Raw genomic sequence first — 27,805 nt, forward strand, 5'->3', positions numbered from 1 at the left:
TATATTGACTTCAATTACAGAATACAAAGTGGACAGTGTTCACTATTTTATTTTTATTACAGATATTTGCACTGTAAAAATGATGAGATTTTTCAATTAACCTCATACAAGTACTGTAGTGCAATCTCTTTATTGTGAAAGTGCAACTTACAAATGTTGATTTTTGTTGTTGTTGCATAACTGCACTCAAAAACAAAACAATGTAAAACGTTATAGCCTACGAGTCCATTCAGTCCTACTTCTTGTTCAGCCAATAGCTAAAACAAACAAGTTTGTTTACGTTTATGGGAGATAGTGCTGCCAGCTACTCATTTACAATGTCACCTGAAAATGTACATGGCACTTTTGTAGCTGGCATTGCAAGGTATTTACGTGCCAGATACGCTAAACATTCGTATGCCCCTTCATGCTTCAGCCACCATTCTAAAAGACTTGCTTCCATGCAAATGATGCTCGTTAAAAAAGATGCGTTAATTAAATTTGTGAATGAATTCCTTGGGGGAGAATCATATGCCTCCTGCTCCATTTTACCCGCATTCTTCTCCATATATTTCATGTTATAGCAGTGTCGGGTGATGACCCAGCACATGTTGTTCCATTTTAAGAACACTTTCACTGCAGATTTGACAAAATGCAAAGAAGGTACCATGTGAGATTTCTAAGGACAGATACAGCACTCAACCCCAGGTTTAAGAATCTGAAGTGCCTTCCAAAATCAAAGAGGGATGAGGTGTGGAGAATGCTTTCAGATCTCTTAAAAGAGCAACACTCTGAAACAGAAACTACAGAACCCAAACCACCAAAAAAGAAAATCCATCTTCTGCAGGTGGCATCTGACTCAAATAACATGCATTGGTCCGCACTGTTTTGAATCGTTATCGAGCAGAATCTGTCATCAGCATGGATGCATGTCCTCTGGAATGGTGATTGAAGCATGAAGGGACATATGAATCTTTAGCGCATCTGGTATGTAAATATCGTGCAATGCTAGCTATGATTGCCATGTGAATACCTGTTTTCACTTTCAGGTGACATTGTAAACAAGAAGCGGACAGCGTTATTTCCTCTAAATATAAACAAACTTGTTTGTCTGAGCGATTGGCTGAATAATAAATAGGACTGAATGAAATTGTAGACTCTAACGTTTTACACTGTTTTATTTTTTAATGCAGCTTTTTTTGTACATAATTCTACATTTGTATATTCAACTTTCATGTTAAAGAGATTGCACTACAGTACTGGTAATGGAGGAATTGGAAAATACTATTTCTTTTGGTTTTTTTACAGGCCAAATATTTGTAATAAATAAATATAAAGTGAGCACTGTACATTTTGTATTCTCTGTAATTAAAATCAAAATATTTGAAAATGTAGAAAATATCAAAAAATTAAATGGTATTCTATTATTAACAGTGTGATTAATTGCAATTTTTTTAATCGCGCTATTAATTTTCTTAATCGTTTGACAGCCCTATTTTTATACATGACTAGTACATATATCAAGCGATGGTTTTTGAAACCAGTGTGTCAGCAGTTTACATATGAATTCCTTACAAGATGCCTTTTAGGCCTTGGCTACACTTGCAGGTGTGCAGCGCTGGGAGTTACAGCTGTCTTCGTACAGCTGTGTAGGAAAAGCGCTGCAGTGTGGCCACATTTGCAGCGGTATTGGGAGTGGTGCATTATGGGCAGCTATTCCACAGAGCACCTCATCCCATTTTGGCGTCGTGGGTTGTGGGAAGGGGACAGAGGGTGTGGGTCATTCTGCTTCCAGTCCCAACGTCCTGTGATGCATCGCTTCACATCCCAGCAATCTCTGCTTTTCTGTCCACGGTTGGCACCATCTTGACTCTCTCAACAGTTTCTGTGCAGCGCGATTTCTGTGGGAAATGGAGCCTGAACTGCTGAGGAGTGGGCTGATGGGTCTTGCCAGCACATCACGTTTGGCAGTTGAGCTATTCCTTAAGATCCAAAGTAATGAGGAGTCCGACGATGATAGTGAGTTGCCTGACGTGTACGACACGACATTGCTTCTGGCTTTCACGGAAATGCTCAGCACCGTGGAACGCCGCTTTTGGGCTTGAGAAACAAGCACTGAGTGGTGGGATTACGTCGTCATGGAAGTCTGGGATGACGAGCAGTGGCTGCAGAACTTTTGGATGAGAAAAGCCACTTTCATGGGACTGTGTGCTGAGCTCGCCCCCACCCTGCGGCACAAGGACACGAGTTTGAGAGCTGCCCTGCCGGTGGAGAAGCGGGTGGCTCTTGCAGTCTGGAAGCTGGCAACTCCAGACAGCTACTGATCGGTTGGGAACCAGTTTGGAGTGGGAAAGTCAACCGTTGGGATTGTTTTGATGCAAGTTTGCAGGGTCATTAATCACATCTTGCTAAGAAGAACCGTGCCTCTGGGGAACGTGCAGGACATTGTGGATGGCTTTGCACAAATGGGTTTCCCTAACTGTGGAGGGGCGATAGATGGGGACGCATATTCCTATTCTGGTGCCACCCCACCTAGCATCCGAGTACGTTAATCGGAAGGGGTATTTCTCTATGGTTCTCCAGGCGCTTGTGGATCACCGTGGACGTTTCATTGACATTAACACAGGCTGGCCTGGAAAGGTGCATGATGCACGCATCTTTCGGAACACTGGCCCTCATCCCTCGCGGCACAGTGGCGTGGACGCGTTAGCCTGACTGGGACAAGGACCACAGTGGCTCTCCCAATAAACTTGCGCAAGCGCATTACCCATGCTCTGGCTGAAACTTTTGAAGAGATTACCGAGGCCGATTACTGCGACGTTTTAGACCACATCAATGGGCTATTCCACATCTAGGCATGCATGCATGCAGCCCTAACCCTCCCTCCTCTCCTGAAACATTTCCATCCTGAAAATACAAGCCGCTTACCGGGACCCTGCTCCTCTGCTTGTCCTTCACCAAGTACCGGCTCCTGCGACTGGCTGCCTTCCTCCTGGCTTGAGAAGAGCTTCTGGCTGCATGCTTCCTGGGACTCCGGGGTGTCTCCCCCCATCTCAGTACCCTCACTCTCGGTTTCTTCCTCCTCCACCTCCCCCCCGACTCTGAAGTGTCCATTGTGATCCTCGGATTGGCGGGGAGTCACCTCCAAGTATCACGTCCAGCTCTTTGTAAAAACAGCAGGTCGTGGGGGCAGCACCAGAGCGGCGGTTTCCCTCACGGGCTTTGCAATAGGCACTCCGCAGCTCCTTCACTTTAACCCTGCACTGCAGCGCGTCCCGGTCATGGCCCCTTTCCATCATATCCCTTGATATCTGCCCATAGATATCATAATTCCTATGGCTGGAGCGCAGCTGGGACTGCACAGCTTCCTCCCCCCAAACACTGATGAGGTCCAGCAGGTCGCCGTTGCTCCAAGCTGGGGCTCGTTTGGCGCGTGGAGGCACGGTCACCTGGAAAGATTCACTGATTGCACTCCACACCTGGCTGAGCAAACTGGAAGAGGATTTTTAAAATTCCTGGGACATTTAAAGGGCGGGTCACCTGAGGCCAGGGCAGTAGAGTTTGAACTGATGAGCAGAGTGGCTGAACAGGCATTCTGGGATACTTCCGAATACCTCTGGAGGCCAGTAACAGCGCTTTTGGTGGCCACACTGGCAGAGCAGCGCTGCATCACCAGCGCTGCAGTTATTCCCCAGTCAGAGGTAGAGTACAGCCAGCGCTGTATCCAGGAAGATACAGCACTGAATGTGCCTTGCAAGTGTGGACGGTATGTTAGTTGCAGCGCTGTAAAGCCACCACCAGCGCTGCAACTCTCCAGTGTAGCCAAGCCCATAGGTTCATATAACAGCATGTTAGGGGAAATGAGTATGTCAGGCCTTGAGAGTTACAGTATGATCGGCTCTCTGCAAGTGGGCATTCAGGGACTCTTAGGCTCACAACTACAGCTAAGTTATTGTAGAAGTTGATGAATATGTTGTTTCACTAAGGGTTTCATGTTAAGCTGTTAGACCTTGATTTTGCAATCTACTCCGCATGGGTGCACTGTCATTGAAATCAGCAGGGTTCTGTGTGAGTGCAAGGATCTGCCTGTGTGAAGCTGCTTATGGGATCAGGACTGTAGTTGTGAAGGGTCACAAGGGTCATGAGGGTTTGGGTCCTTGAGGCATTTAAGGCAAAATGGTGTTGCCTGAATTATTTATTTATTTCCTGGAAAATCTTTTTTTCTGTCCTGCCACAGAATTAACTCTCAAAGGCTTGAAGATCTTTCAGATTTGTGGTATATTTAAAATTTTTAGCTTTAAGTGTATTTTGTGAGGTGTCAAGATTGTCACACGATAAACAACATACACATTAATCTGTTTTCTTTGGAAGGGGTACAGCCCATATTCACTGAACAAACTGAGTTTCAGGACCCCATAAGTAAGAAGGTCTTAGCTGAAGTCAAATGTATCCAGAATTTTCCTGGAAGGAATTTTTACTTGTTGGAGGACGAAAGCAAATATTTGGTGGCTTTCCTACCACTCCTACCTTCAGATTAAAATACACTTTCCTGGTATTACTTTTCTATGTAAACATGTAAATACTTGCAGTGGAGATGTTTAGCAATTTTAAATGGAAGGGGAAGAGATTATCCTTAGGATCTAATCCTGGGAGGTGTCAAGCACCAACAACTTCATCTGAAAAGGCTAAGAATTGAATGGGAACAGACATTAAACTAGTATTTTCAGGCATTACTGGTATTACTAGGTATTGCTGAATTTGTGCACCCTACTTAGAAAGGTTTTATTGTCTAAAACGATCTTAAAGGGCTCTGACGCCCTTAGCAACAACTCTTCACACTGCAGGTTAGCCAGAATCGTTGGTGGCTAAATTCAGTGGCTCCCATCTTGTGTTTGGGAGGGTTCTCACTGAATTGTACAGCAGGAGACTGCTGTATCAGTGTGGGACAGGCACTGTAATAGTACCTGATCATATTAGGTGTGCAGTTTGATGTGGTTCAAGTCCAGCATAGTTGGATCTCTATAATCTGCTAAAAGTTCCACTAACTCATGTTTTGCTACTTCTTGCAGGGGCTGAAGTAGGCGATCTTAGAGGTTCACTTCCAGCCTTATCTGTGGTTTGAACAACTGTGCCTGGGGAAGGAATTTCCTTATAAAAGCTGAGACGATAAAGTTGCATTAGCATGAGAGTAGTCATGTTATAGCTGCATCCACAAGAGTTCAGTCATTCTGTTTGATACATTTTGTTTTCAGTGCGCTGACTCTGTGTGTATTAGGGATGTAAAAGGTTAAGTGGCCGTAACTGTTAACCCTGGAGGGACGCTGACCAGAGGGATCCCGGCCCCGGCCGTGCTGTGTCAACCGGCCAGAGGGATCCTGGCCCCGGCCGCTCTGTGTTGGCCGGCCAGAGGGATCTCAGCTAGTCAGCCACGGGGACTCCAGTCCCGGCCTTGCTGTGCCAGGTGGGTTGGCAGCACCCTGTCCCTGGCTACCTGGAGGGACTTCAGTTAACGGTTAACCAGTTAAATAACTTTTTTTAATCAATATTTACATTTCTAATGTGTGAGTGTGTATATATATATAATAGAATGTATGTATATAGGCTCAAATTCTGGAGTTAAGCAAAAATACTCCCTTAGTTTACAGTTGTATTTATAAATTATAAAAGATTGAAAGCAATAATACCTTAAGATGTATTTTATGCTTCTATGTTTGACAGTTTATATGATTTAAAATAGGAAGCTCTGGAAGTAATGAAAGGGAGAGGCATAGTGGTCTAAATATAAAGTCTGGAAAATGTATGTTCCATGGCATCTCCTGTTCAGAGGCAAGTCAGTGTTCAGTGTATAACAATGGTATTCAGTTACATTGTCTGGAGGGTGGATAAGGCAGTATCCAAATGTTGATGGGCCAGAGGGGTCTTCAGGTGTTCGTTGTCTAGTGATCCTTCCACTGAAGAGGTTGCAACCTTGCAAGAGTGGTGTGCCAGATTGTATTTAATAATCTCAAAATATTCCATTGAAATCCTGTAAACAAATAACTATACTAATACACTGTAATGCTTGTATAACAGCATGCTATTAGTATTAAATATATTAAAACTATTAAATTAGAAGTGAAACTCATGAGAAATGAATGGACATCTAATCTGCCTTTTTATTGTCTGAACTTTCGACATTAGATCTCTTTGTCTCGCCCCCCACCCCGCTGAAAAGTACTGTACAGCATGCAGTCAAGATAACTAATGAAAGCATGTCAGTTACTAATTGGTTTAGGTTGTGTAAGAGTCTAATTAAATGTGCACCACTGTTAGCTGAAGTGTATCAACACATTCTAGCTTTAGCGCATTTAAATGCAAATGAAAATTTTCTAAATTAAATACATGGCATGTCAGTAAATGGAGGGAAACTAAACTGAAGTGTCTCTGTCAGGGTCGATTTGGTTTAAATCATGATTTAAATCACTAGTCAGGAAGACTCAAATTAATCATGGTTTTCTACATACATGTGCATTCTTGTTCGTTGTTATAACCTTAACACACATTCTTCACAACTCAGAAATAGATGTAAGTTTCATTTTTAGAAGGTGCACACTATACATTTTTAAACAGTGATTTATTTTGAAAACTTTTCAGATTAGTTTTACAGCTATATCAGAAAATGAGTGATTGTTTGGTTATTTCATTTACCAAAGGTAATTGAAGCTGATATTTTGAAGTCATTGGAAGGTAAACTATTTCCAGTTCAACAGGTTAATCATTAATATTTGGAGGATTTTCTTGCCATGCTGTATTAGGAGAACATCACCAGACAGACATTTAAACGTTAAGTATTCTGGATTTTTTTTCTTCAAGAGCAAACATATAATATTTTAACAAAACAAGCATATGTCCCTGGCTTCTCACATTTGTCTCCAGACTTCTCCTTGTCCAGCTCTATTCCGTCCCCAACCATCTTCTATTCATTGAACTTTTTGAAACTTTGCACTTTTAGAGAGAAGTAAGGGATTGACTCTGTGTACACAAATTTGCAGAGGGACAATAGAGTTGAGGTCTGTTATTTCTCACCTTTATATGTTCATTTATTTAAAAACATTTTTGCTGTTAACAAGCATGTTACCTGTGGGGAAACAAATCCATAGTTTGAGAACTGCAAAACTAAGCATCTCTGCTGGTATCTTCTAGACTGAGCACTGAGTCCCATTGGGTAGATAGAAAGATTAACCTAAATAATCTGTACAGAAGCCTGTGGAACCCCCTAAAGTTGGGTCCCTAATCCATGAACTATTGGAACTCATTTACAAAACTTTTCTTAAACATTACATGACTATATTGTCTCATAGATAGCATTAGAATTTATAATCCCCATTCCATGATGAGATATCTTTGAACTATAATGTGTCTTAATTAATACTATCTTTAGATAGGCTTTTTCTTCAAAAAGCATTTTATCAAAAAAATCATCTGATTTTTTTTTAATTAAAAAAAATCATTGATTTGTATCCAACCTGGTCTCTGACCAGTCCCCATCAATTCACCCCCCATCCGCTGTGGCCCTTGGCCTCACTTCTGTGGCTGATGGAGTTCTACACCCCCCTCTCCCAGTCTGGAGAGTGGGGGCAAAGGGGTCTTCAGTAAGGTCCCCCTTCCCCTTCCAGGCTACTGGGAGGGTGGGGGAGCTCCAGGGGTTCTTCACCCTCCTTCCCGGCTGAGTGTGACAGGGAGCAGAGGTGGTATCCCTGCGCACAGATGGGAGGGGGGCAGAACAATGGAGAAGCCCTGAGCTGCAGAGTTCTTTCTGCTCCCTCCTCCTCCTCTCCCCTCCTGTGATCGGGGACTGCTCCTTCTCCCCCTTTCCCCCTCTTCTTGTGAGGCTAGGCTAGGCTCCTGAGGAGCCGGGCAGAGAACTTTCTGCTGCTTCCTGAGTAGCTCTGGTTGGCTGCTGATTCCCAGGTGGCATGAAGGAAGAGCTGATGCCTATTGCTTCCTGATGGCCAAAGAGAAGGCCCTCATGGCTGGAGCTGGCCTGCAAGCTGCCAATTGAAGAACAGTAATGTATAGTTTTTACCAGTGGAATCTTAAAAACCAAAGTCTTGTTTACTTTGCATAGACATTAGTTCCTGTGATGCTTTTATTAAATTAGGTTTTGTTCCAGTATTCAAGTGCAGCACTGCTTGATTGCTGCCTTATACCCCAGAGTTGGCTGTGTTTCTGTATGTAAATCCTGTAGGCCCCTATCCTGCAAAACGGAACATAGGCGTGGACCTGTGCAAAGTCCCATTAATTTTTGTGACCTTACTTGTTTTTTTAATCTGCATAGCACACTGTATAATATAATTGATGACAAAGCTGAGTTCAGTGGAAGTCTGTATAGGAAGAAGGATCTTAGTAGGTGCTTACTTATATAGTCCCCATCACTGCAGAATCTATGTGCCTTCGAAGTATTTACAAATAGGAATTACAGTAATATTTGCCTCTCTCAGTGAAATAGCTTGATTAATTTATAGGATTTTTTTCTTTATGCTCGGGTATGAACAGATGTGAGGAATTTGAGGGAAAACAAAATTGGTGAAATTAATTTTGTGCTTATCTCTATATAATGAGGCCTCTAGTCATCCATATCTCTAGTGGAAATGGGTTGCATAGTCTAGTTCAAGCTCCTATGAAAATTTGGTCTTGGTCACTCTCGAGACTCCTTCTTACAATTTCTCAGTTGCTGTGGTATCTAGCTGTTGTGGGAGACTCTGGTCACTGAGAGAGAGGTGATCTCCCAAGCAATTAAGGCCAGTCCTATGAAGTACTTAGAGGTACCTGTTGTGTGACATTCAAACTGGACTCTTGTTCATTGAGCAGTCAGTGTGGGGAGTGAAGCATTGGGATGTGGATTCATAGTGACCTGCTGTGTTCCCTACCAGCTGGAACTTTTTCAGGGTATGTGGCTTAAGTTTTGGGGCCATAGTAAATTGTTAAGTCCCTTTTGCTGTTTGGGATGAAAGGAACCTATGGCAACATAAAATATTCTTCTTGTTTACATTTTGGTTTTAATCTCAAAGCAAATATCAAGTAGCTTTGACTTGCGGTTTTAAAAAAATGCCTGGGCTTGTTTAGAATAGATATGCAGTTAAATCAGTATGTACTCTCCGTAATGTAACATATGTTGATGTCAGGTCACAGTTTCTTAGTGGACAGAATGTGGCTGCTGACTTTTGAGCAATAGGAAGCACTCAGGGTAATGCTAGACAGTTTAGATAGTGGTGCTGAAATTGAACCTACTGCATTTCCTGGTGGGCAGTACAGAACACTAAGGCTTTGTGTCTACACTACGCAGCTTTTAGCGACACGGCTGTGCCACTAAAAGGTGCGCAGTGTAGCTGCTGTTTGTTGGCAGGAGAGAGCTCTCCCACTAACAAAAAACTTCCACTTCCAATGAACAGAGTAGCTTTGTCAGTAGGAGAGTGCTCATGCCAACAAAGCACTGTTCACACCGGCGCTTTGTCTCTAAAAAAAACTTTCATCTTTTGGAGGAGTGTTTTTTTTTTAACACTTCTGAACGATGAAAGTTTTGTCATTCACTTGTCAGTGTAGACAAAGTGTAACGCTGTAGTGCTTGGCCCAAGTTCTTAACTTTTTAAATATCCTGTGTGTTTATTTTAATATAAATCCTTTATTTTTTTTAATAGGTGTCTCTGAAAGCATGCTGGGTAGAATTGGGGGTTCTGTGTGAATATATACTATAAAGGTTTTTACATTATAAAAATGCTTAAACTTCGTAGGTAATCATTGGTACTAGGTATTATGCTATTTAAGATTCAATAAAAGTATGTTCACTAACTGAAAATTTATATTTTTGAATAGCTGTCAGTTTCAGTCTGGATAGCCTTGTTGTGATTTGGGAAACTGGGCCTACTAGTGAAGACAGGAATTCAAGCACTGATGGCTCAGGTCCAAGAATTAGATGGAAGTCAGTTAATCAATGTGAAACATGAAATGTACCATAATATCAGAATCTCCTGCACTGTGTGCAGTTGGGTTATATTGTATTAATGTAAGAGAGATACTGCAATTTGGTAGGTATCATCATTTTTATTTTAGGGCTTGTGGCTTATTACATTTTTGATTACCACTACAGAGAGAGAGCTTGCGAACATGGATAGAATTTTTTTCCTGCCATTACAAGTGTTGTGTGTTTAGCCTTTATAGATATAGATATAAAATATACCGTATATACTCAATCATAAGCCAGTTCGTTTATAAGCTGACCCCCCCTAAGATGCATAAGTAAAAATGGAAAATTTTTATAACCCATTCATAAGCCAACCCTATAATTCAGGGGTCAGCAAACTTTGGCTCCCGGGCCATGAGGATAAGCTGCTGGGGAGCCTAGATGGTTTGTTTACCTCGAGCGTCCGGAGGCATGAAGGTAAACCTAAGTAAACAAAAGTGTCCCAGCGTGCCAGCTGCTTACCCTGATGGTCCAGGACAGCAACTAGTGGGGACATTTTTTTGGCAGGAGAAGCTGGGAATCAGTGCAGTAACTCCTGTAACCACCCCCACATGACCCCACCCCTAGCCTGGGAACCCCACACTCTCCCCATCCCATCCCTTTCCACCTTATCTAGGGAGGGCCAGGGGAGGATGTCTCTGACCTGGCTGGAGCTGCTCTGGCAGGCTAGGCAGCGCGGCCGTAGCCTGCTACGGTGGGCCTGACCGGACAGCACAGCTGCAGTATGTTCCAGCATGTTTCGCCATAGCCTGCTCTGGGAGGCGGGTCTGAGCAGCACGGTTGCAGCCTGCCAGCCCCGGACCTGCAGCTGCTTCAGAGGCTGTGGGGAGAGCAGCATGGCCAGAAGCGGAGAGACTCTGGTCCTGCCTCTTCCCTTCTGGCTTTGCTGGCTGTGCTGCTCTTCTTGCTCCTTCTGTTGGGGGGAGGGGCTGTGTCCCACCTCTCCCTCTCTATACCTGTTCATAAGCTGACCCCCGTCTCTGGTGCTTCCCTTTTTTACTAAAAAAATTCGGCCAATGAACAAGTATATACGGTAATCTGTAGATGAATAATCAGCCCCTTACTATATGTTAGTGCTGTTAATGTGGTACAGTGTGGCAAGGATCATGAAACCAAGGTTATGTTCTCCCATATACGTTGTCTCACAGAGGGCCAAATTATGCCCGTTTAGATAGATCTGCAAAAGGGAGGATAAGGAGGTACATCTCACCTTCACTCGCAGACCTAATGGTAGTGCCCGTTTAAAGCATGATGGGGGCCCCTGGTGAACTGATAGAAAAAGTGTAAGACAGGGGTCGGCAACCTACGGCACGAGTGCCAGAAATGGCTAGCGAGCCGATTTTGAGTGGCACGCAGCTGCCTCCTGCGGTCCCGGCCTCCAGCCCCACTCAGCCCCCTCCCCGCCCGCCGACCCGCTCTCCCCTGTGGGGGCAGGAGGCAGAAACTTGGTTCTGCAGCTGCCAAGCTTCCCCCTCCCCCTGCTTCTTCCCCCAGCATGGTGCTTTCCTGCCCCGCCCCCTCTCAGTCCCTGAGCCAGTCAGTTGATGGCCCTAGCCAGGGGGAGGGGTAAGCATGGCAGCGTGCACACAGCTCCATAGAGGAGACAGAGAGAGGTAGGGATGGGGCCTTGGGGAAGGGGGTGGAACAGGGCACATCCCTTCCAGCCCCCTGCCATGAGCCGCTCAGGGCAGGGGGCTGGGAGCACCCCTATGGGAGCACCCCAGCCCTCTGCCCTGACCCCCCCCACTCAACATTCTGCCCTGCACCCCCATGTTCCCCAGCCCTCTGCCCTGACCCCCCCCAACACACACACTCAGCGTTCTGCCCTTCACCTCCCTTACCCGCCAGCCCTCTGCCCTGACCCCCCCCCCACACTCAGCATTTGGGGGTGGGGAGGTATAAAGTCATCGCTATGCCCTCACCCCGCCCTTGTCTTCCTGCCAACATATACATGTCCAGGATGATAAACACTGCTTACCTTGCTATGTATCTCCACAAGCATCCTTATGGTTCAGAGTCCTTAGACAAATTGTGGGAGTGATAGATGGGGTGGAGGAGAAAGTATACAGGGTCTTGTCATACTCTCATACATCTGTGCAAGGGCAGCCATAATTTAGCCCAGGTGTTTTAAGGACATTTGTCATTTGCAGATAGAACTGCACTGGGTCCATATAATTCTCACTAATATCCCTACCTAAGGTATTTCAATGAATTCTTTGTGTCTCATGACTGAAGTTTTGCTTAACAATATGTATGTCTATGGCATCCATCTAAACCCTAACTTTTAACCTATAAGAGTGGGCCAGTGTAGATTACTCAGGTTAGGAAAAGACTAATTACCTAGGAAACTGCAGACCTATACCCAGAATTGCCAACTTCAAGAAATTAAAAATCATGAGTCGGACCCCTAAAATCATGAGCTTGGCCCCCAAATCATGACATTTTAATAAAAGATTATATTGTGTTTTTTTTAGGTCTCTTGATATTTGAACTCCCCCTGTCCGTCCCCAGGGTGCATACATGTGACAATTATTGTTGCCCACTTGCCCACATGTGCTGGATAAGCTGATTTTGGCCCCGCTGCACACTCCCACATCTGCCCATCTCTTGCCCAGCAATTAATCCTGTTTCCCAGTCTCCCATCAGTTCTCTCCCCACCCAACCTACCTCACTTCAGCCCCCCTTTAGTTCAGTCTCACCCCATCAATTCAACCTCACTACTCCATCGATCCTCACCGCCCTCAGTTCACCCTCCCAGCACTCAACCGATCTGCTTAGAACCCACTATCAATACAGTCCCGTATCCCAACAACCCCCACCCTCCTCACTTCAGCTCCCCTGCTGCCTCCAGCCTCACCTGCTCCTTAGAGTTCTGCACCCTCCCAAGGCCTGGTGGGGCTGCAGTGGGGTCCCCTCTCCCACTTCCCAGGCTGGCAGGGGAGCAGCCCCTGGGGCTGACAGGATTTCTAAGTAAAATCAAGCCTCACATTTAGAACTCTCAAATATCAGGAGTTTTTTTTCCCCAGTTGATTCAGGGCCTGGCTACACTTGCAGGTGTGCAGCGCTGGGAGTTACAGCTGTCTTCGTACAGCTGTGTAGGGAAAACGCTGGAGTGTGGCTACACTGACAGCTACCAGTGCTTTATTGTGGCCACATTTGCAGCATTTGCAGTGGTGTTGGGAGTGGTGCATTATGGGCAGCTATCCCACAGAGCACCTCGTCCCATTTTGGCACCGTGGGTTGTGGGAAGGAGGCGGAGAGTGTGGGTCATTCTGCTTCCTGTCCCAACGCTCCGTGATGCATCGCTTCACATCCCAGCAATCCCTGTTTTTCTGTCCACATTTGGCGCCATCTTGACTCTCTCAACGGTTTCTGTGCAGCGCGATTTCTGTGGGAAATGGAGTCCGAATTGCTGAGGAGTATGCTGACAAGTCTCGCCAGCACATCACGTTTGGCAGTTGAGCTATTCCTTAAGATCCAAAGTAATGAGGAGTCCGATGATGATAGCGAGTCGCCTGACGCATACGACACGAAATTGCTTCTGGCATTCACGGAAATGCTTAGCACCGTGGAACGCCACTTTTGGGCTCGGGAAACAAGCACTGAGTGGTGGGGTCACATCGTCATGGAAGTCTGGGATGACGAGCAGTGACTGCAGAACTTTTGGATGAGAAAAGCCACTTTCATGGGACTGTGTGCTGAGCTCGTCCCCACCCTGCGGCGCAAGAACACGAGATTGAGAGCTGCCCTGCCGGTGGAGAAGCGGATGGCTCTTGCAATCTGGAAGCTGGCAACTCCGGACAACTACTGATCGGTTGGGAACCAGTTTGGATGGGAAAGTCGACCGTTTGGATCGTTTTGATGCAAGTTTGCAGGGCCATTAATCACATTCAGCTAAGAAGAACCGTGCCTCTGGGGAATGTGCAGGACATTGTGGATGGCTTTGCACAAATGGGTTTCCCTAACTGTCGAGGGGCGATAGATGGGGATGCATATTCCTATTCTGGCGCCACCCCACCTAGCATCCGAGTACGTTAATCGGAAGGGGTATTTCTCTATGGTTCTCCAGGCGCTTGTGGTTCACCATGGGCGTTTCATTAACATTAATGCAGGCTGGCCTGGAAAGGTGCATGATGCACGCATCTTTTGGAACACAGGCCTGTTCAGGAAGCTGCAGGCAGGGACTTTTTTCCCAGACCGGAAGATCACAGTAGGGGACGTTAAAATGCCCATTATGATCCTTGGAGACCCCGCTTACCCATTAATGCCTCGGCTCATGAAACCGTATACAGGGAAGCTTGACAGGAGCAAGGACCGGTTCAGCTACAAGCTGAGCCGGTGCCGAATGACTGTGGAATGTGCTTTTGGCTGTTTAAAAGGGCGCTGGAGATCTCTGTATGGGAAGCTAAACTTGGGGGAAAGCAGCATCCCTGCAGTTATATCTGCATACTGTACCCTCCATAATATTTGTGAAGGGAAGGGTGAAACATTCAGTCAGGCATGGACCTCCGAGGTTCAACGCCTGGAGGCTGAATTTGCACAGCCAGAGAGCAGGGCTACTAGAGAGGCCCAGCACAGGGCTTCAAGGATTAGGGATGCCTTGAGGGAAGAATTTGAGGCTGAAAACCAACAGTAATGTTTGGTGCCTTGCACGGGAGTGAAGTGCATTGGTTACTATGTTAGTAGGAATCTGTTTTTCCTAAACTGATTTGCAGTGCCTGTTTCTTTCCTGGGCTAAGATATCTTTTACTTTCTGCAATAATAAAGACTGTTTTCAAAGCCAAGAATTCATTTATTGAAAAGAAAATAACTTTATTGACAGACACACAACATTTTGGGAACCTATAAGGGCAGAGGGGGTGTGGAGAGGAACTGTACAGTCACAGGTTTGTATATGTCCTGTCTGGAGTGCTGTGCTATGACTGCTGCACTTCAAGATGCCTATACTGCATGGTGATGGGGGTTGAGTGCAGAGGGTAAGGGTCGTAGTTCTCAGGGCTGGTAGGTGAACGTACAGGTGTTGGAGGCAGCTGGTGGTGGTAAGAACCTGGGTGCGGGGGAACGGGGTTTTGAGCTGACATTGGGGCACAAGGGAAAGAGCTTTGGGATGGGGCGGGAGGGGGGAAGCGGTGCGGTAGTGCTCTGCCTGCATGGCTTTGAGCACCTGGATAGAGTCTGCTTGGTGTGCCAGGATGCTTATGAGCTGCTTTCTGCTTTTCTTCCTGGCCGCTGCATTTCTCTGGCGGATCCTGCTTTCCCTTTCCCTCCAGTCCTGCACTTTTTGATTCTTTCTAGCAGAATGATCCATAACTGCTTGCAGTAAGTCGTCTTTGCTTTTTTGCAGCTTCTTCTGGTTTTGGAGTCTTTGAGCTGTTGATAACATGGGCAGCCGAGAACTCAAGGTTGCTTGTGGAAAGACAAAAAAGGCAGCAGTTAACAGAGGCAGCATTGTTTATATCTCAGATAGTTATTCCCACACAGTGAAGGAGTTTACAGTCTTCACTTTAGCATAATTTTCCCATACCAAAGAGAGCGCACATAACCCACAGGAGCCCCGAAATGGTGAGTAAGGGGAACTGATTGCTTTAGGGCTTTACTGTCCTCGGGGTTTCTGTGCGTTGGGGAAAGCAAACAGCTGCAGGGGGCACCTACACTGAACACTCTCCCAACGTTTTCCACAGGAGTTGATCCTGGAAGATATCTCGCTGCTGCGGGTCACCTGGGAAGAGCGGGAGGGTCTTCTACAGCAATGCGGATTCTGCCATGGCCCCTATGCAGCTTGTCTGTGTGCAGCAATGGTCGCCCCACCCCTTGCGGCACAGTGGCGCGGACGCGTTAGCCTGACTGGGACAAGGACCACAGTGGCTCTCCCAAGAAACTTGTGCAAGCGCATTGCCCACGCTCTGGCTGAAACTTTTGAAGAGGTTACCGAGGCCAATTACCGTGACGTGATAGACCACATCAGTGGGCTATTCCACATCTAGGCACGCATGCATGCAGCCCTAACCCTCTCTCCTCTCCCGAAACATTTCCATCCTGAAAATAAAAGCCGCTTACTGGGCACCCGCTCCTCTACTTGTCCTTCACCAAGTACCGGCTGCTGCGGCTGCCTTCCTCCTGGCTTGAGAAGAGCTCCTGGCTGCATGCCTCCTGGGACTCTGGGGTCTCCCCCCACCTCAGTACTCTCACTCTTGGTTTCCTCCCCCCCCTCCTTCCCCCCTGCTCTGAAGTGTCCATCATGGTCCTCGGATTGGTGGTGGGGTCACCCCCAAGTATCGCATCCAGCTCTTTGTAAAAACGGCAGGTCATGGGAGCAGCGCCGGAGTGGCGGTTTCCCTCGCGAGCTTTGCAATAGGCACTCCGCAGCTCCTTCACTTTAACCCTGCACTGTAGCGTGTCCCGGTCATGGCCCCTTTCCAGCATGACCCTTGATATCTGCCCATAGGTATTGTAATTCCTATGGCTGGAGCACAGCTGGGACTGCACAGCTTCCTCCTCCTAAACACTGATGAGGTCCAGCAACTCGCCATTGCTCCATGCTGGGGCTCGTTTGGCGCGTGAAGGCATGGTCACCTGGAAAGATTCACTGATTGCACTCCACACCTGGCTGAGCAAACAGGAAGGGGATTTTTAAAATTCCTGGGGCATTGAAAGGGCGGGGCACCTGAGGCCAGGGCAGTAGAGTTTGAACTGATGAGCAGAGTGGCTGAACAGGCATTCTGGGATACCTCTGAATACCTCTGGAGGCCAGTAACAGCGCTTTTGGTGGCCACACTGGCACAGCAGCACTGCATCACCAGTGCTGCAGTTGTTATTCCCCAGGCAGAGGTAGAGTACAGCCAGCGCTGTATCCAGGGAGATACAGCGCTGGGTGTGCCTTGCAAGTGTGGATGGTGAGTGAGTTGCAGCGCTGTAAAGCCGCTACCAGCACTGCAACTCTCCAGTGTAGCCAAGCCCTCAATTGCTTATCTGAAGTTTCCCTACTGGAGTATAGCCACCTGTTAGCTGGGTAGCTTTGTTTATCTGATATGTAAATTAATTCTCATTGTCTTTCAAAGTACTTTGGAATTAACTGCCAGGTGGAGAAGCTGCATTCCTTTTTTTAGAGTGGGGTAACTCTTATTTGACTGGAAACACATTAGAATTGGGGAAAAAAATCCTGACTTTGAGAGTTTTATTACAAGATTATGAATGAGGCTTAATTTTGCTAAGAATTGATTGCGAGAGTTAACATGTCTGTGTACCTCCAGCAATTATACTTTATTAAAGCAAGTACCTGAATCACCATATAAGATACAGCGTTCTGCTTGTATGTATGCAATTTCTCATTTTTCATGTAGACTCTGGTATTTGTGTGACACACTGTCCCCATGCTAGAGAATATAATTTCTGTGTATGCAGAGATCTTGAACATACAAGAAACCTGTTAGTTTAACCTCAAGTGCTGTTGACTGAAATGGTGTTTGCACAGTTCAGTAACTAGTAACTTCTTTTCAGGTGAATTGGGAGCTGCTGAGAGATATTGATGGCTGTGCGGAGTGCAATCCTGTATTAATCCATAGAGCTGGTTATGAGAATCAGGGTCCAGACACCCTGTGGTATGAATGGGTGTGTGAATCCCATAGAGTAAGCAGATGAGTATACAGTTTTACTCCTGGGGGAATTCTGCGCCACTGCACATGTGCAGAATTCATGTCCTCTGCAGATTTCTTTGCGTCCCTGCAGAAATATGACTTTCTGTTTTAAATCACTAGTCAGGAAGACTTGATTTAATCATGGTTTTCTACATAAATGTGCATTCTTGTTTGTAGTTGTAACCTTGATATATATTCTTCACAATTCAGAGATAGATGTAGGTTTCATTTTTAGAAGGCACACACTATACATTTTTAAACAGTGATTTATATTGAAAACTTTTCAGATTAGTTTTACAGCTATATCAGAAAATGAATGATTGTTTGGTTATTTCATTTACCAAAGGTAATTGAAGCTGATATTTTGAAGTCATTGGAAGGTAATCTATTTCCAGTTCAACAGGTTAATTATTAATATTTGAAGGATTTTCTTCCCATGCTATATTAGGAGAACATCACCAGACAGACATTTAAACGTTAAGTATTCTGGATTTTTTTCTTCAAGAGCAAACGTATAATATTTTAACAAAACAAGCATATGTTCCTCACTTCTCACATTTATCTCCAGACTTCTTCTCCTTGTCCAGCTCTATTCCGTCCCCAACAATCTTCTATTCATTGAACTTTTTGAAACTTTGCACTTTTAGAGAGAAGTAAGGGGTTGACTCTGTGTACACAAATTTGCAGAGGGACAATAGGGCTGAGGTCTGTTATTTCTCACCTTTATGTGTTGTTCATTTATTTAAAAACATTTTTGCTGTTAACAGGCATGTTACCTGTGGGGAAACACATCCACAGTTTGAGAACTGCAAAACTAAGCATCTCTGAAGGTATCTTCTAGATGAGGGGTAGGCAACCCCTATGGCACAGGTGCCGAAGGCGGCAAGTGAGCAGATTTTCAGTGGCACTCACAGTGCTCGGGTCCTGGCCACTGGTCCGGGGAGCTGTGCATTTTAATTCAATTTTAAATGAAGCTTCTTAAACATTTTAAAAACCTTATTTACTTTACAAACAGCAATAGTTTAGTTATATATTATAGACTTATAAAAAGAGACCTTGTAAAACCGTTAAAATGTATTACCGGCACGCAAAACCTCAAGTTAGAGTAAATAAATGAAGACTCGGCACACCACTTCTGAAAGGTTGCCGACCCCTGTTCTAGACTGAGTACTGAGTCCCATAAACAGTGAAGAATATGTATTAAGATTATAACAACAAACAGGAATGCACTTTTATGTAGTAAACCATGATTAAATCGAGTCTTTCTGACTAGTGATTTAGATCAGAAAGTCATATTTCTGCAGGGACGCAAAGAAATCTGCAGGGGACATGAATTCCTCACCAAAGGTAATTGACTTCATAGATATTTATTGTGATTTATTTTGAAAACTTTTCAGATTAGTTTTACAGCTATATCAGAAAATGAATGATTGTTTGGTCATTTCATTTACCAAAGGTAATTGACTTCATAAATAGCTGCTTCATTGGGAGGTGAACTATCTCCAATTCAACAGGTTAATCGTTAATATTTGGAGGATTTTCTTGCCATGCTGTATTAGGAGGAGAACATCACCAGACAGACATTTAAATTGTTTTATTTAACTAAAAGAACAATGTTAAGTATTCTGGATTTTTTTTCTTCAACAGCAAACATATAATATTTTAACAAAACAAGCATATGTCCCTGGCTTCTCACATTTGTCTCCAGACTTCTCCTTGTCCAGATCTGTTCCACCCCTAACAATCTTCTATTCACTGAACTTTTTGAAACTTTGCACTTTTAAAGAGAGGTAAGGGATGGGTTCTGTGTACACAAATTTGCAGAGGGACAATAGAGTTGAGGTTTGTTTTCTTCCTTCCTTCCTTCCTTCCTTCCTTCTTTCCCCAAGTAGCTATGGCCTGAACTCAGATACCTTGCCTGATCAAGAGTGATATGAAGATCTCGGTATGGTGTTAGAAAGGGGAGAAGACATTTTTCCTTGGTTTCTGAAATCTGCAAAAAAAATTATTGAAACAAAAACTCTTTTGGATTTCTGACAAACAGATGAGGTGGGTGAGGTAATATCTTTTTATCGGGCCAACTTCTGTTGGTGAGAGTGTTACACAGAGCTCTTCTCCAGCTCTGTCCAAGCTTGGAAGCTTGTCTGTAACCAACAGAAGTTAATCTAATAAAAGATATTACCTCACCACACCTTATGTGTCTCTATTATCCTGTGACCAACACTGCTACAACACTGCATAGACAAACAGATGTCATCATTACTAATGATGATATTTCTCTTTTGGCTCTTGATCACATATCACTGTTTAAAAAGACAGTTGCTAAATGCTAATAATTCTAGTGCAAATAGAAAGGGAGTTTAGGAGTTATTTTTTTCTCTCATCCATGCCGGGATTCAGTTTGCAGTACTGCCTTATGTCTTTCTCTGCTGTCATATCAACATAGCAACCAACTAAGCAAACATGACTGGAAGTCAAGGAAGAGACAGTAATATGAAGAATTTAACGAAGATTTTTTTTTCTAGCCATGTTGCTCAAATTTACAGTAAAGAACAAAAAGGCCCATGTTCCCAAGAAAAATACCTGTTGTGGTAGCTGGACTGTATTAAATCACCTGGTTATGTGCAAAGTGGAGCAGAATCATGTGAGAACCTGTGGTTGAAACCTTGAGACTCTTCCTGGGCTGTGTGGAGATTAGAATATTGTGGAATTGTTGATATCAGTCTCAAATCAGATGGGAGGATGCTTCACATTTAAATTACTACAGTCGTGGTGGTTGACTCATTGGGAAGTAGTGACCTTAAAGACGTAGCCTGCTGCCCTCCCATCTGTGGATAGAGCCCTGTGTATAAGGCGGCTTAAGTAATCAAGAGAATTTGGAAGAGAAGGCAAATATTGTACCAAAATATAAAAAGTGTTGTGTAGTGTGGGTAGAGGTCCGTCAAGGTGAAAGGATAAGCTAACTGCTTCATAAACTAAATGTACAGGAGGGGTCGGCAACCTTTCAGAAGTGGTGTGCAAAGTCTTCATTTTTTCACTCTAATTTAAGGTTCCACGTGCCACTAATAAATTTTAATGTTTTTAGAAGGTCTTTTTCTATAAGTCTGTAATATATAACTAAACTGTTGTTGTATGTAAAGTAAATAAGGTTTTTAAAATGTTTAAGAAACTTCATTTAAAATTAAATTAAACCGCAGAGCCCCCCCAGACCAGTGGCCAGGACCCGGGCAGTGTGAGTGCCACTGAAAATCAGCTTGCGTGCCGCCTTCTTACATTGTGTGCAGAAAGGAATAATTTTTCTACCATTTACTCCTCAGTTCCCCTCCCAACATATTTTGCTTCTAATGCAGAAGGTGGCACCTTCTTATCTCTGTTCTTATGGAAAGAATCAGGGGCTCCTTAATGTTCATTCAGAGCAGACAGGACCTTGGATTTAAGAGCGAGAGAGAGACACTCTCTCTCTCTCTCTCTCTCTCTCTCTCTCAACTTTGCAGTGATCTAAATGCATGGTTCCATGGATTCTGAAGTGTTTCAGACCTGATTCTTAGATCATTAAGATGTGATCTCTGGGATAATGTAATATCCAGAAACTATGGAACCTCCTTTGGGAAGATTAATGTGCCAATCCCATGATCGTGTTTTGGATGATGGATAAAAAAGATAATGTACTCTGAGTGCCTAGGGCCCTTCTTATTTATTTATTTAATATATAACTCCTGTAGCACTTTAAATATATAAATCATTATACAAGTAACCCATATTGGAATACACAACCAAGCCTTAGTTATTGCAGTAAAGCAAAACATTTAGTTTGCATGGAAACGAGCCAGTTATTATAAATGTATCTGACAAGGTGCTTACAAAACTTTATATGCCTTGGGCCAAATTTACCACAGGTATAGCCTAGTGAGATTATGTAGGATTGTGAGGATGAATTTTGTTCCGTTGGTATTTTTTATTTGAATTTAAAATAGGAAATCGTAAATAATGTGCTTTGGAGTCTTCTGTCATAGGACATGTACAGGGAATTTACAATTAAAATAACACTCTGCAGCTGAAACTTGACAAAGGATTTGAATTTTCTTCTGGTCTTATGACTTCATTATATTTGTTTCAAAATCAATAGAAGTTCATGAAGTACGCTGTGTTCCCCTGTTTGCTCAGGGCAGGCATCCACTTCTGAATAAATTAGAAAAGGCAATATATGAGGGGATAGGATTAGGCTGCCAAGTGATCGCTGAACCATTTCACTACATAAAGAATGAGTTCTATTGTCTAATCCACTTTTCATTATAGAACATGAGTTCACTTAGTGATAAATTGTTTTTACTGTACGATGCTACAAAACAAACTTGCTTTGATAATCACAGATATGACTTGTTCTACAATGTTTGTGTTGTGCAATAAAAACGTGCTGTAACATTTGAACACTTGCCTGTAAGAAAAATACAATGCATGCGTAAGTTGCTACGTCTGAATCGCAAGCTAAAGGTGCAGTACTAACTCGTGTATTCATCACAGGTTTTTGAAATCTGGGAAAATCAAACCAGTGATCCATGAAGATATTGAGTGTAGAGGAAAGTCCCAGTGCTCTGCTCATCAAACTGAAGGATTCTAATCACCCTACAGTGAGAGTTTTTTTTTGGTTGGTAGCGTGGGCTATATGCCTAGCAAAACATTGGCAGGGCACCTCCATGTAATAGCACCAATATCGGGTTTGAAAGAAATCTAGATGCTGCCTCTGCATTAGAAGCAAAATATGTTGGGAGGGGAATTGAGTAAATGGTAGAAAAAATTTTCCTTTCTGCACACTGCGTTTTTTTTTAATGTACATTTTAAAGTAGATTCTCCTAATTCAGTAATGGTAGCTGGGTACTTTACATGGAGTATGCATTCAGTTCCTGTGGAGGTGGCAGTGCTGGGACAGGAGGGGGAGTGGAATAGAAAGGAAGGACATTGAGAATGGAAATGTGACTAAATTACCAGTTAACTAAAATCTGTCATAGATTCCTTTGGAAATGACTCAGAACTAAGAGGATGCGGGTGGGATGGACTAGGGTTAGAATAGACTCCCTGGAACCATGGTTTCAAATCCCATCAGGGTCAACTTGGCCCTTCATTCTTCTGTGGCACATAAATAGAATGTCACATAATTTGCTGTGGGCGTGCATGTGTGTGCGCTTTCAGGTATGAAACTTTAACATCTGAGGGGTTCTGCCTGATTTGCAAGGACATCAACAATTCTGTGGTACTCTTTGAAAGAATAGAGCTTTGTTCTGGTATCCATGGCCAACATTTACTACTTCTCACTGTCGTGTACCATAACCTGTATCACCATGGTGGCTGCACTTTGGTGGTACTGCATGATTACTATTTTTTATTAATTTTTTATTGCCGTAACATTTAGAAACCCCAACTCACCATAATAGATATTGTGGAAACACATAACAAAAAGACCGTGCCTGCTCCAAAGAGCGTAAGTGTATATACTTTGAGATGAAAGATGCTACAGTATACAGTTGTAAAATAAGAATATGCTGTAGCTCTTTACAATTATTTCAAGTTGCTTTATGTAACGTTATAGTGAGGCAATGGTTAGAGGGCTTTTTCGTTTAGAATGTATTTTAGATTTTGAGGAGCATGCCTTGTGTGTTGCCTTAGGTAACTCATAGTCATTACCACTATTGTCTTTTTAATGAAGATCTATAGAATAAAATATACAGTTAGATGGACTGGTAAAAGCCTAAGGGGGGAGAGAGGAGTCAAGATTATAGAGAAACTGTAACATGAAATATTTCTTAATTTATTAACTTTTACAGTATTGCTGTTCTGTGTATCAATAAAGCATTTAAGATCAGCCTTGCAAAATCATGAAAGCTTACCAAAACAGACAATCTACTATACCTGCCTATCTCCATGTAGACAATACTTTTGTCATTTATCGAAAAAACAAAAAAATTTTTTAGGAGTGAGTCTGACTTTGCAGAGCTGATCTTAAGATGCACAAGTCTTTGTATATAGATTTAGATTCCTTTTGTAAAGTGTATTTTGAAACAAGAAGAGCCTCTATGTAATATTGATGAATAGATTTTTTTTAATATTTTTTTATTTTTTTTTTTAGACATATGTCTACATGAGACCCTAGAAAGCTTGGCTGCAGCCATGATTTGTCTATGATTTTTTTTTCTGTCTAGTACTTTTAATTTGTGAATTTTCTCTTTTTTGAATTTGGAAATCAACCTTGTAATTTTATTAAACAAAATAATGTTAGAATTATTATATAATCATAAACGCCAATTTAAGATGCTAAACTCCGTACTGACTTTGGGGTCTGTAACATTCCTAGTGGACAGGATTCCTCACTGCATGTAATGGTTTGTAATGGCAGTTGATGCTCACACAGGCTCTCAGACTTGGCTGATGAGCTGACTGATCTTTTTGTGCTTCTGCAAAATGGTTCTCCAGGTCATATTGGGGTAGCTCACAGTACAGCTGCCTGAGCAATGTCTTCACATTAAGAAGTCCTTGCTGCTGCTGCTGCTGCTGTTTTATAACTTTTCATCAGCCCCCCAAAATAAAAAGTAAACTCTTCTTCCTCTGTTATCCAGTATCAACTAAAATAGCTAAGTTTTATGCTTGAGGCATCATATAATTTGATGGAATATTGCTGATTTGATTTTATATATCATTTTTATTCCTTCACGATAAATTTCCCAGCAGTAGGCTCCCCTCCCCACAACAGGAGGAGGTTCATGCTTATTTCCCCCCCGACCCAGCTGAATGGAAGTTTAATTTACTGTCATCTTATAGGTGGTCGGAGGCAAAGTAAAGAAACCAGGCAAACGAGGTCGTAAACCAGCCAAAATAGATTTGAAAGCAAAACTTGAGAGAAGTCGTCAGAGTGCGAGAGAATGCAGAGCGAGAAAGAAGCTGAGATACCAGTATCTGGAAGAGCTGGTATCAAGCAGAGAGAGAGCAATCTGTGCACTTAGAGAAGAGCTGGAAATGGTAAGGAATTTTCTTCTAACCTAAACCTGGGTTTGGGCTAGATCCTGCTCTTATTGAAGTCATTGAGAGTTTTGCTGTTGACTTAAATGAGAGCATGATTAGGTCATATGATGTCAAAATCACAAGAACAAATATATTAAGTGCTTGCTTGGTTTGCATGTTGAATATGATCCTGGTATAAGAAGAGGTTTACAAGATTAGTCATATTTGTACTAGATATAGGTAAGCAAGGTGACTGCTGTGCATGAGTATGTCATCTTAAAGTCTTATTTCTTATCTGGGAAAGTGTCTGTTTTCAAAGGCTGGGAAGGGGCATACTGAAATATTGATATGTAGAGTCATCTGTAGTTTGTAGACATGTTCAGCCAGCCTTTGCTTTTGTGCATGTGGCTGAGTCTCCATGCTCAAAATAGTATTTGTATGTGTAGATTGCGTAGTTGGTTGCTCAGCTGTCCAGTTCTCATTGTGTGCACAAAATGAGTGTATGTACAGTTTCGCAGGCACAGTAAGTTGGTGGGCAAAAGTGAGATTGAAAAACTGAGATTTTGGTTGGAAATTTAGTCTTTGTTAGGCTGTGTTCTGAGCTACCCAAAATAATCAACTTCGTTTAAGAATCAGTTGATAGTCAAACAATCCTTTACTTTCTCTTCTTTGATTGGTAGCTTTTATTTATAGTTTAACCAGTAGAGGTTAGGTTGGTAACCTCTGTTTTCCCACCCCTCTGTCCCTCAAAACCAAAAAAGTTTGTATGTTTTGTAGCCCATTAATGAGGAAGTTTTAATCAGTTATGATGTGGCTGAAAGGAAGGGAAGCTTCCCATAATTCTGGCTTGCAAAGTACTGGAAAAGAACTCCTGAGTATCCGCCAGCATTAGATTGATGTGAAATCGTTTGTTTTAGAAGGTGGTGAACTGGAAGAGTATTCTGCCTATTGACATGCCAGTAAATGCACACAGTGTTCCTTGCAGTTAAATAATTACTGTATTGTTGTATGTAGCACTGCCACCAGTAGTAGTTTTATTAACTGAAGCAAGATTTACTCAGGCCAGGTATGCAATCACGAACACATACTTGACTCATGAGCAATCATGTAAAAGGCTCCAGCCTAGTAAATTCAGACCTTAAATGAAGATACCAGAAGGTAAAGATTACAGTTCTGTTTTGTCTGCTAATGTGATCTTACCAGTTTGCTAATGCTTAATGTGTTTGCATATTTCAGTACAAGCAGTGGTGCATGGCAATGGACCAAGGGAAAATCCCCTCTGAAATAAAAGCCTTGCTAACTGGAGAGGAGCAAAGCAAATCACATCAGAGCTCAACCAAACTTGCCAAGGCTGGGAAGACAGAAACACACAGTAACAATCCCTGTGAGTATCATGCCTGCGATAACAAAATAGGAACTGAGTCTTTCTTCGTGTAGGAGTGCCGTGGTGGTAGGCAGATGCATTCTCATACACAAATGATCAATTGTAGCATTGAGACAAAGGGTTTAGTGGGATATATAAAGACTTTATGTGATATTTACATAAACAAGTACAACACGTGCTCTTGTAGTAGCTGCAAAGCTGGGTGATAATTTTCAAGAGAAATTGACACGTTTCAGAGCAGAAGATGTTTTCCCTATGATGAAATATTGAACATTTGACCTGTTCTGTAGAATGCAAGCAAGAGAAGGGAAACTGCAACTTTTAACAAATTATATCTTAGCAAAAGTTAAATGGAATTTCATGGGCCAAAGAAAAGGCACTTTATAAGTGTGAAGGCTTTTCCCTGCTGAATATCAAAGGCCTGCTGCAAACAGTGGAGTTGTGAGAACTTCCCAAAGAAAAGGTAGTGAGAATTCTTTCTAATTAATCATTTTAGGCTGTCTAAGTAAAAGGGCTGTTATCAGCAGCCCCTATAATACAATGCATGTGCTTGCATGTGCGCACACTTTTTGTGTACTGAGGTTATAAAGACATAAGAACATAAAAATAGCTCTACTGGGTCAGACCAAAGGTTCATCTAGCCCGGTATCCTGTCTTCTGACAGTGGCCAATGGCAGGTGCCTGAGGGAATGAACAGAACAGATAATCTTCAAGTGATCCATCCCCTGTTGCTCATTCCCAGCTTCTGGCAAACAGAGGCTAGGGACACCATTCCTGCCCATCCTAGCTAATAGCCATTGATGGACCTATCCTCCATTAATTTATCTAGTTCTTTTTTGAACCCTGTTATAGTCTTGGCCTTCACAACATCCTTTGGCAAGGAGTTCCACAGGCTGACTGTGCATTGTGTGAAGAAATATTTCCTTTTATTTGTTTTAAACTTGCTGCTTATTAATTTAATTTTGTGACCCCCTAGTTCTCGTGTTATGAGAATTAGTAAACAACACTTCCTTATCTACTGTCTCTACACCAGTCATGATTTTATAGACCTCAATCATATCTCCCCTTAGCCGTCTCTTTTCCAAGGTGAAAAGTCCCAGTCTTATTAATCTCTCCTCATACGGAAGCTGCTCCATACCCCTAATCATTTTTGTTGCCCTTTTCTAAAACTTTTCCAAATCCAATATATCTTTTTTGAGATGGGGCGACCATATCTGCACACAGCATTCAAGATGTGGGTGTTCCTTGGAGGCAACATGATATTTTCTGTCCTATTATCTATCCCTTTCTTAATTATTCCCAGCATTCTGTTCGCTGTTTTTACTGCCGCTGCACACTGAGTGGATGTTTTCAGAGAACTATTTACAATGACTCCAAGATCCCTTTCTTGAGTAGTAACAGCTAATTTAGACCCCATCATTTTATATGTATAGTTCGGATTATGTTTTCCAATGTGCATTACTTTGCATTTATCAGCATCTGCCATTTTGTTGCCCAGTTTTGAGAGATCTTTTTTGTAGTTCTTCATAGTCTGCCTGGGTCTTAACTATCTTTTTTGTATCATCTGCAAATTTTGCCACCTCACTGTTTACCCCTTTTTCCAGATCATTTATGAATATGTTGAATAGGACTGGTCCCAGAACAGACCCTGGGGGACACCACTATTTACCTCTCTCCATTCTGAAAACTGACCATTTATACCTATCTGTTGTTTCCTATGTTTTAACCAGTTACCAATCCATGAGAGCATCTTCCCTCTTATCCAGTGGCAACTTACTCTGCGTTATTGCCTTTGGTGAGGGACCTTGACAAAGGCTT

At 43.1% G+C, this 27,805-nt stretch overlaps 2 protein-coding genes across 5 annotated transcripts in view; both read left to right on the plus strand.

Annotated features, from left to right (window-relative positions):
- The window catches only part of CREBL2 (cAMP responsive element binding protein like 2), a 39,533-nt gene that overhangs the window by 2,451 nt on the left and 9,277 nt on the right, over positions 1-27,805 (plus strand). For 3 of the 4 annotated variants that reach the window (XR_007776169.1, XM_050966820.1, XM_050966829.1), the window contains exons 2-4: positions 17,477-17,587; positions 24,424-24,621; positions 25,840-25,987. Coding sequence is in view for 3 of the 4 variants with exons in the window: in XM_050966820.1 (XP_050822777.1) it covers positions 17,477-17,587; positions 24,424-24,621; positions 25,840-25,987 (457 nt within the window). In the remaining variant the exon portion in view is untranslated. The remainder of the gene's footprint in view (positions 1-17,476; positions 17,588-24,423; positions 24,622-25,839; positions 25,988-27,805) is intronic. The other variant, XM_050966841.1, reaches the window with a different exon arrangement.
- Positions 1,841-14,770, plus strand: LOC127057692 (uncharacterized). Its single transcript, XM_050966677.1, has 2 exons — positions 1,841-2,619; positions 14,106-14,770. The coding sequence occupies exons 1-2, from the start codon at positions 2,476-2,478 to the stop codon at positions 14,613-14,615; spliced, it is 654 nt and encodes a 217-aa protein (XP_050822634.1). The 5' UTR covers positions 1,841-2,475; the 3' UTR covers positions 14,616-14,770.

This window comes from Gopherus flavomarginatus, chromosome 1 (genome assembly GCF_025201925.1).
Source record: "Gopherus flavomarginatus isolate rGopFla2 chromosome 1, rGopFla2.mat.asm, whole genome shotgun sequence".
Lineage (NCBI taxonomy): Eukaryota > Metazoa > Chordata > Testudines > Testudinidae > Gopherus > Gopherus flavomarginatus.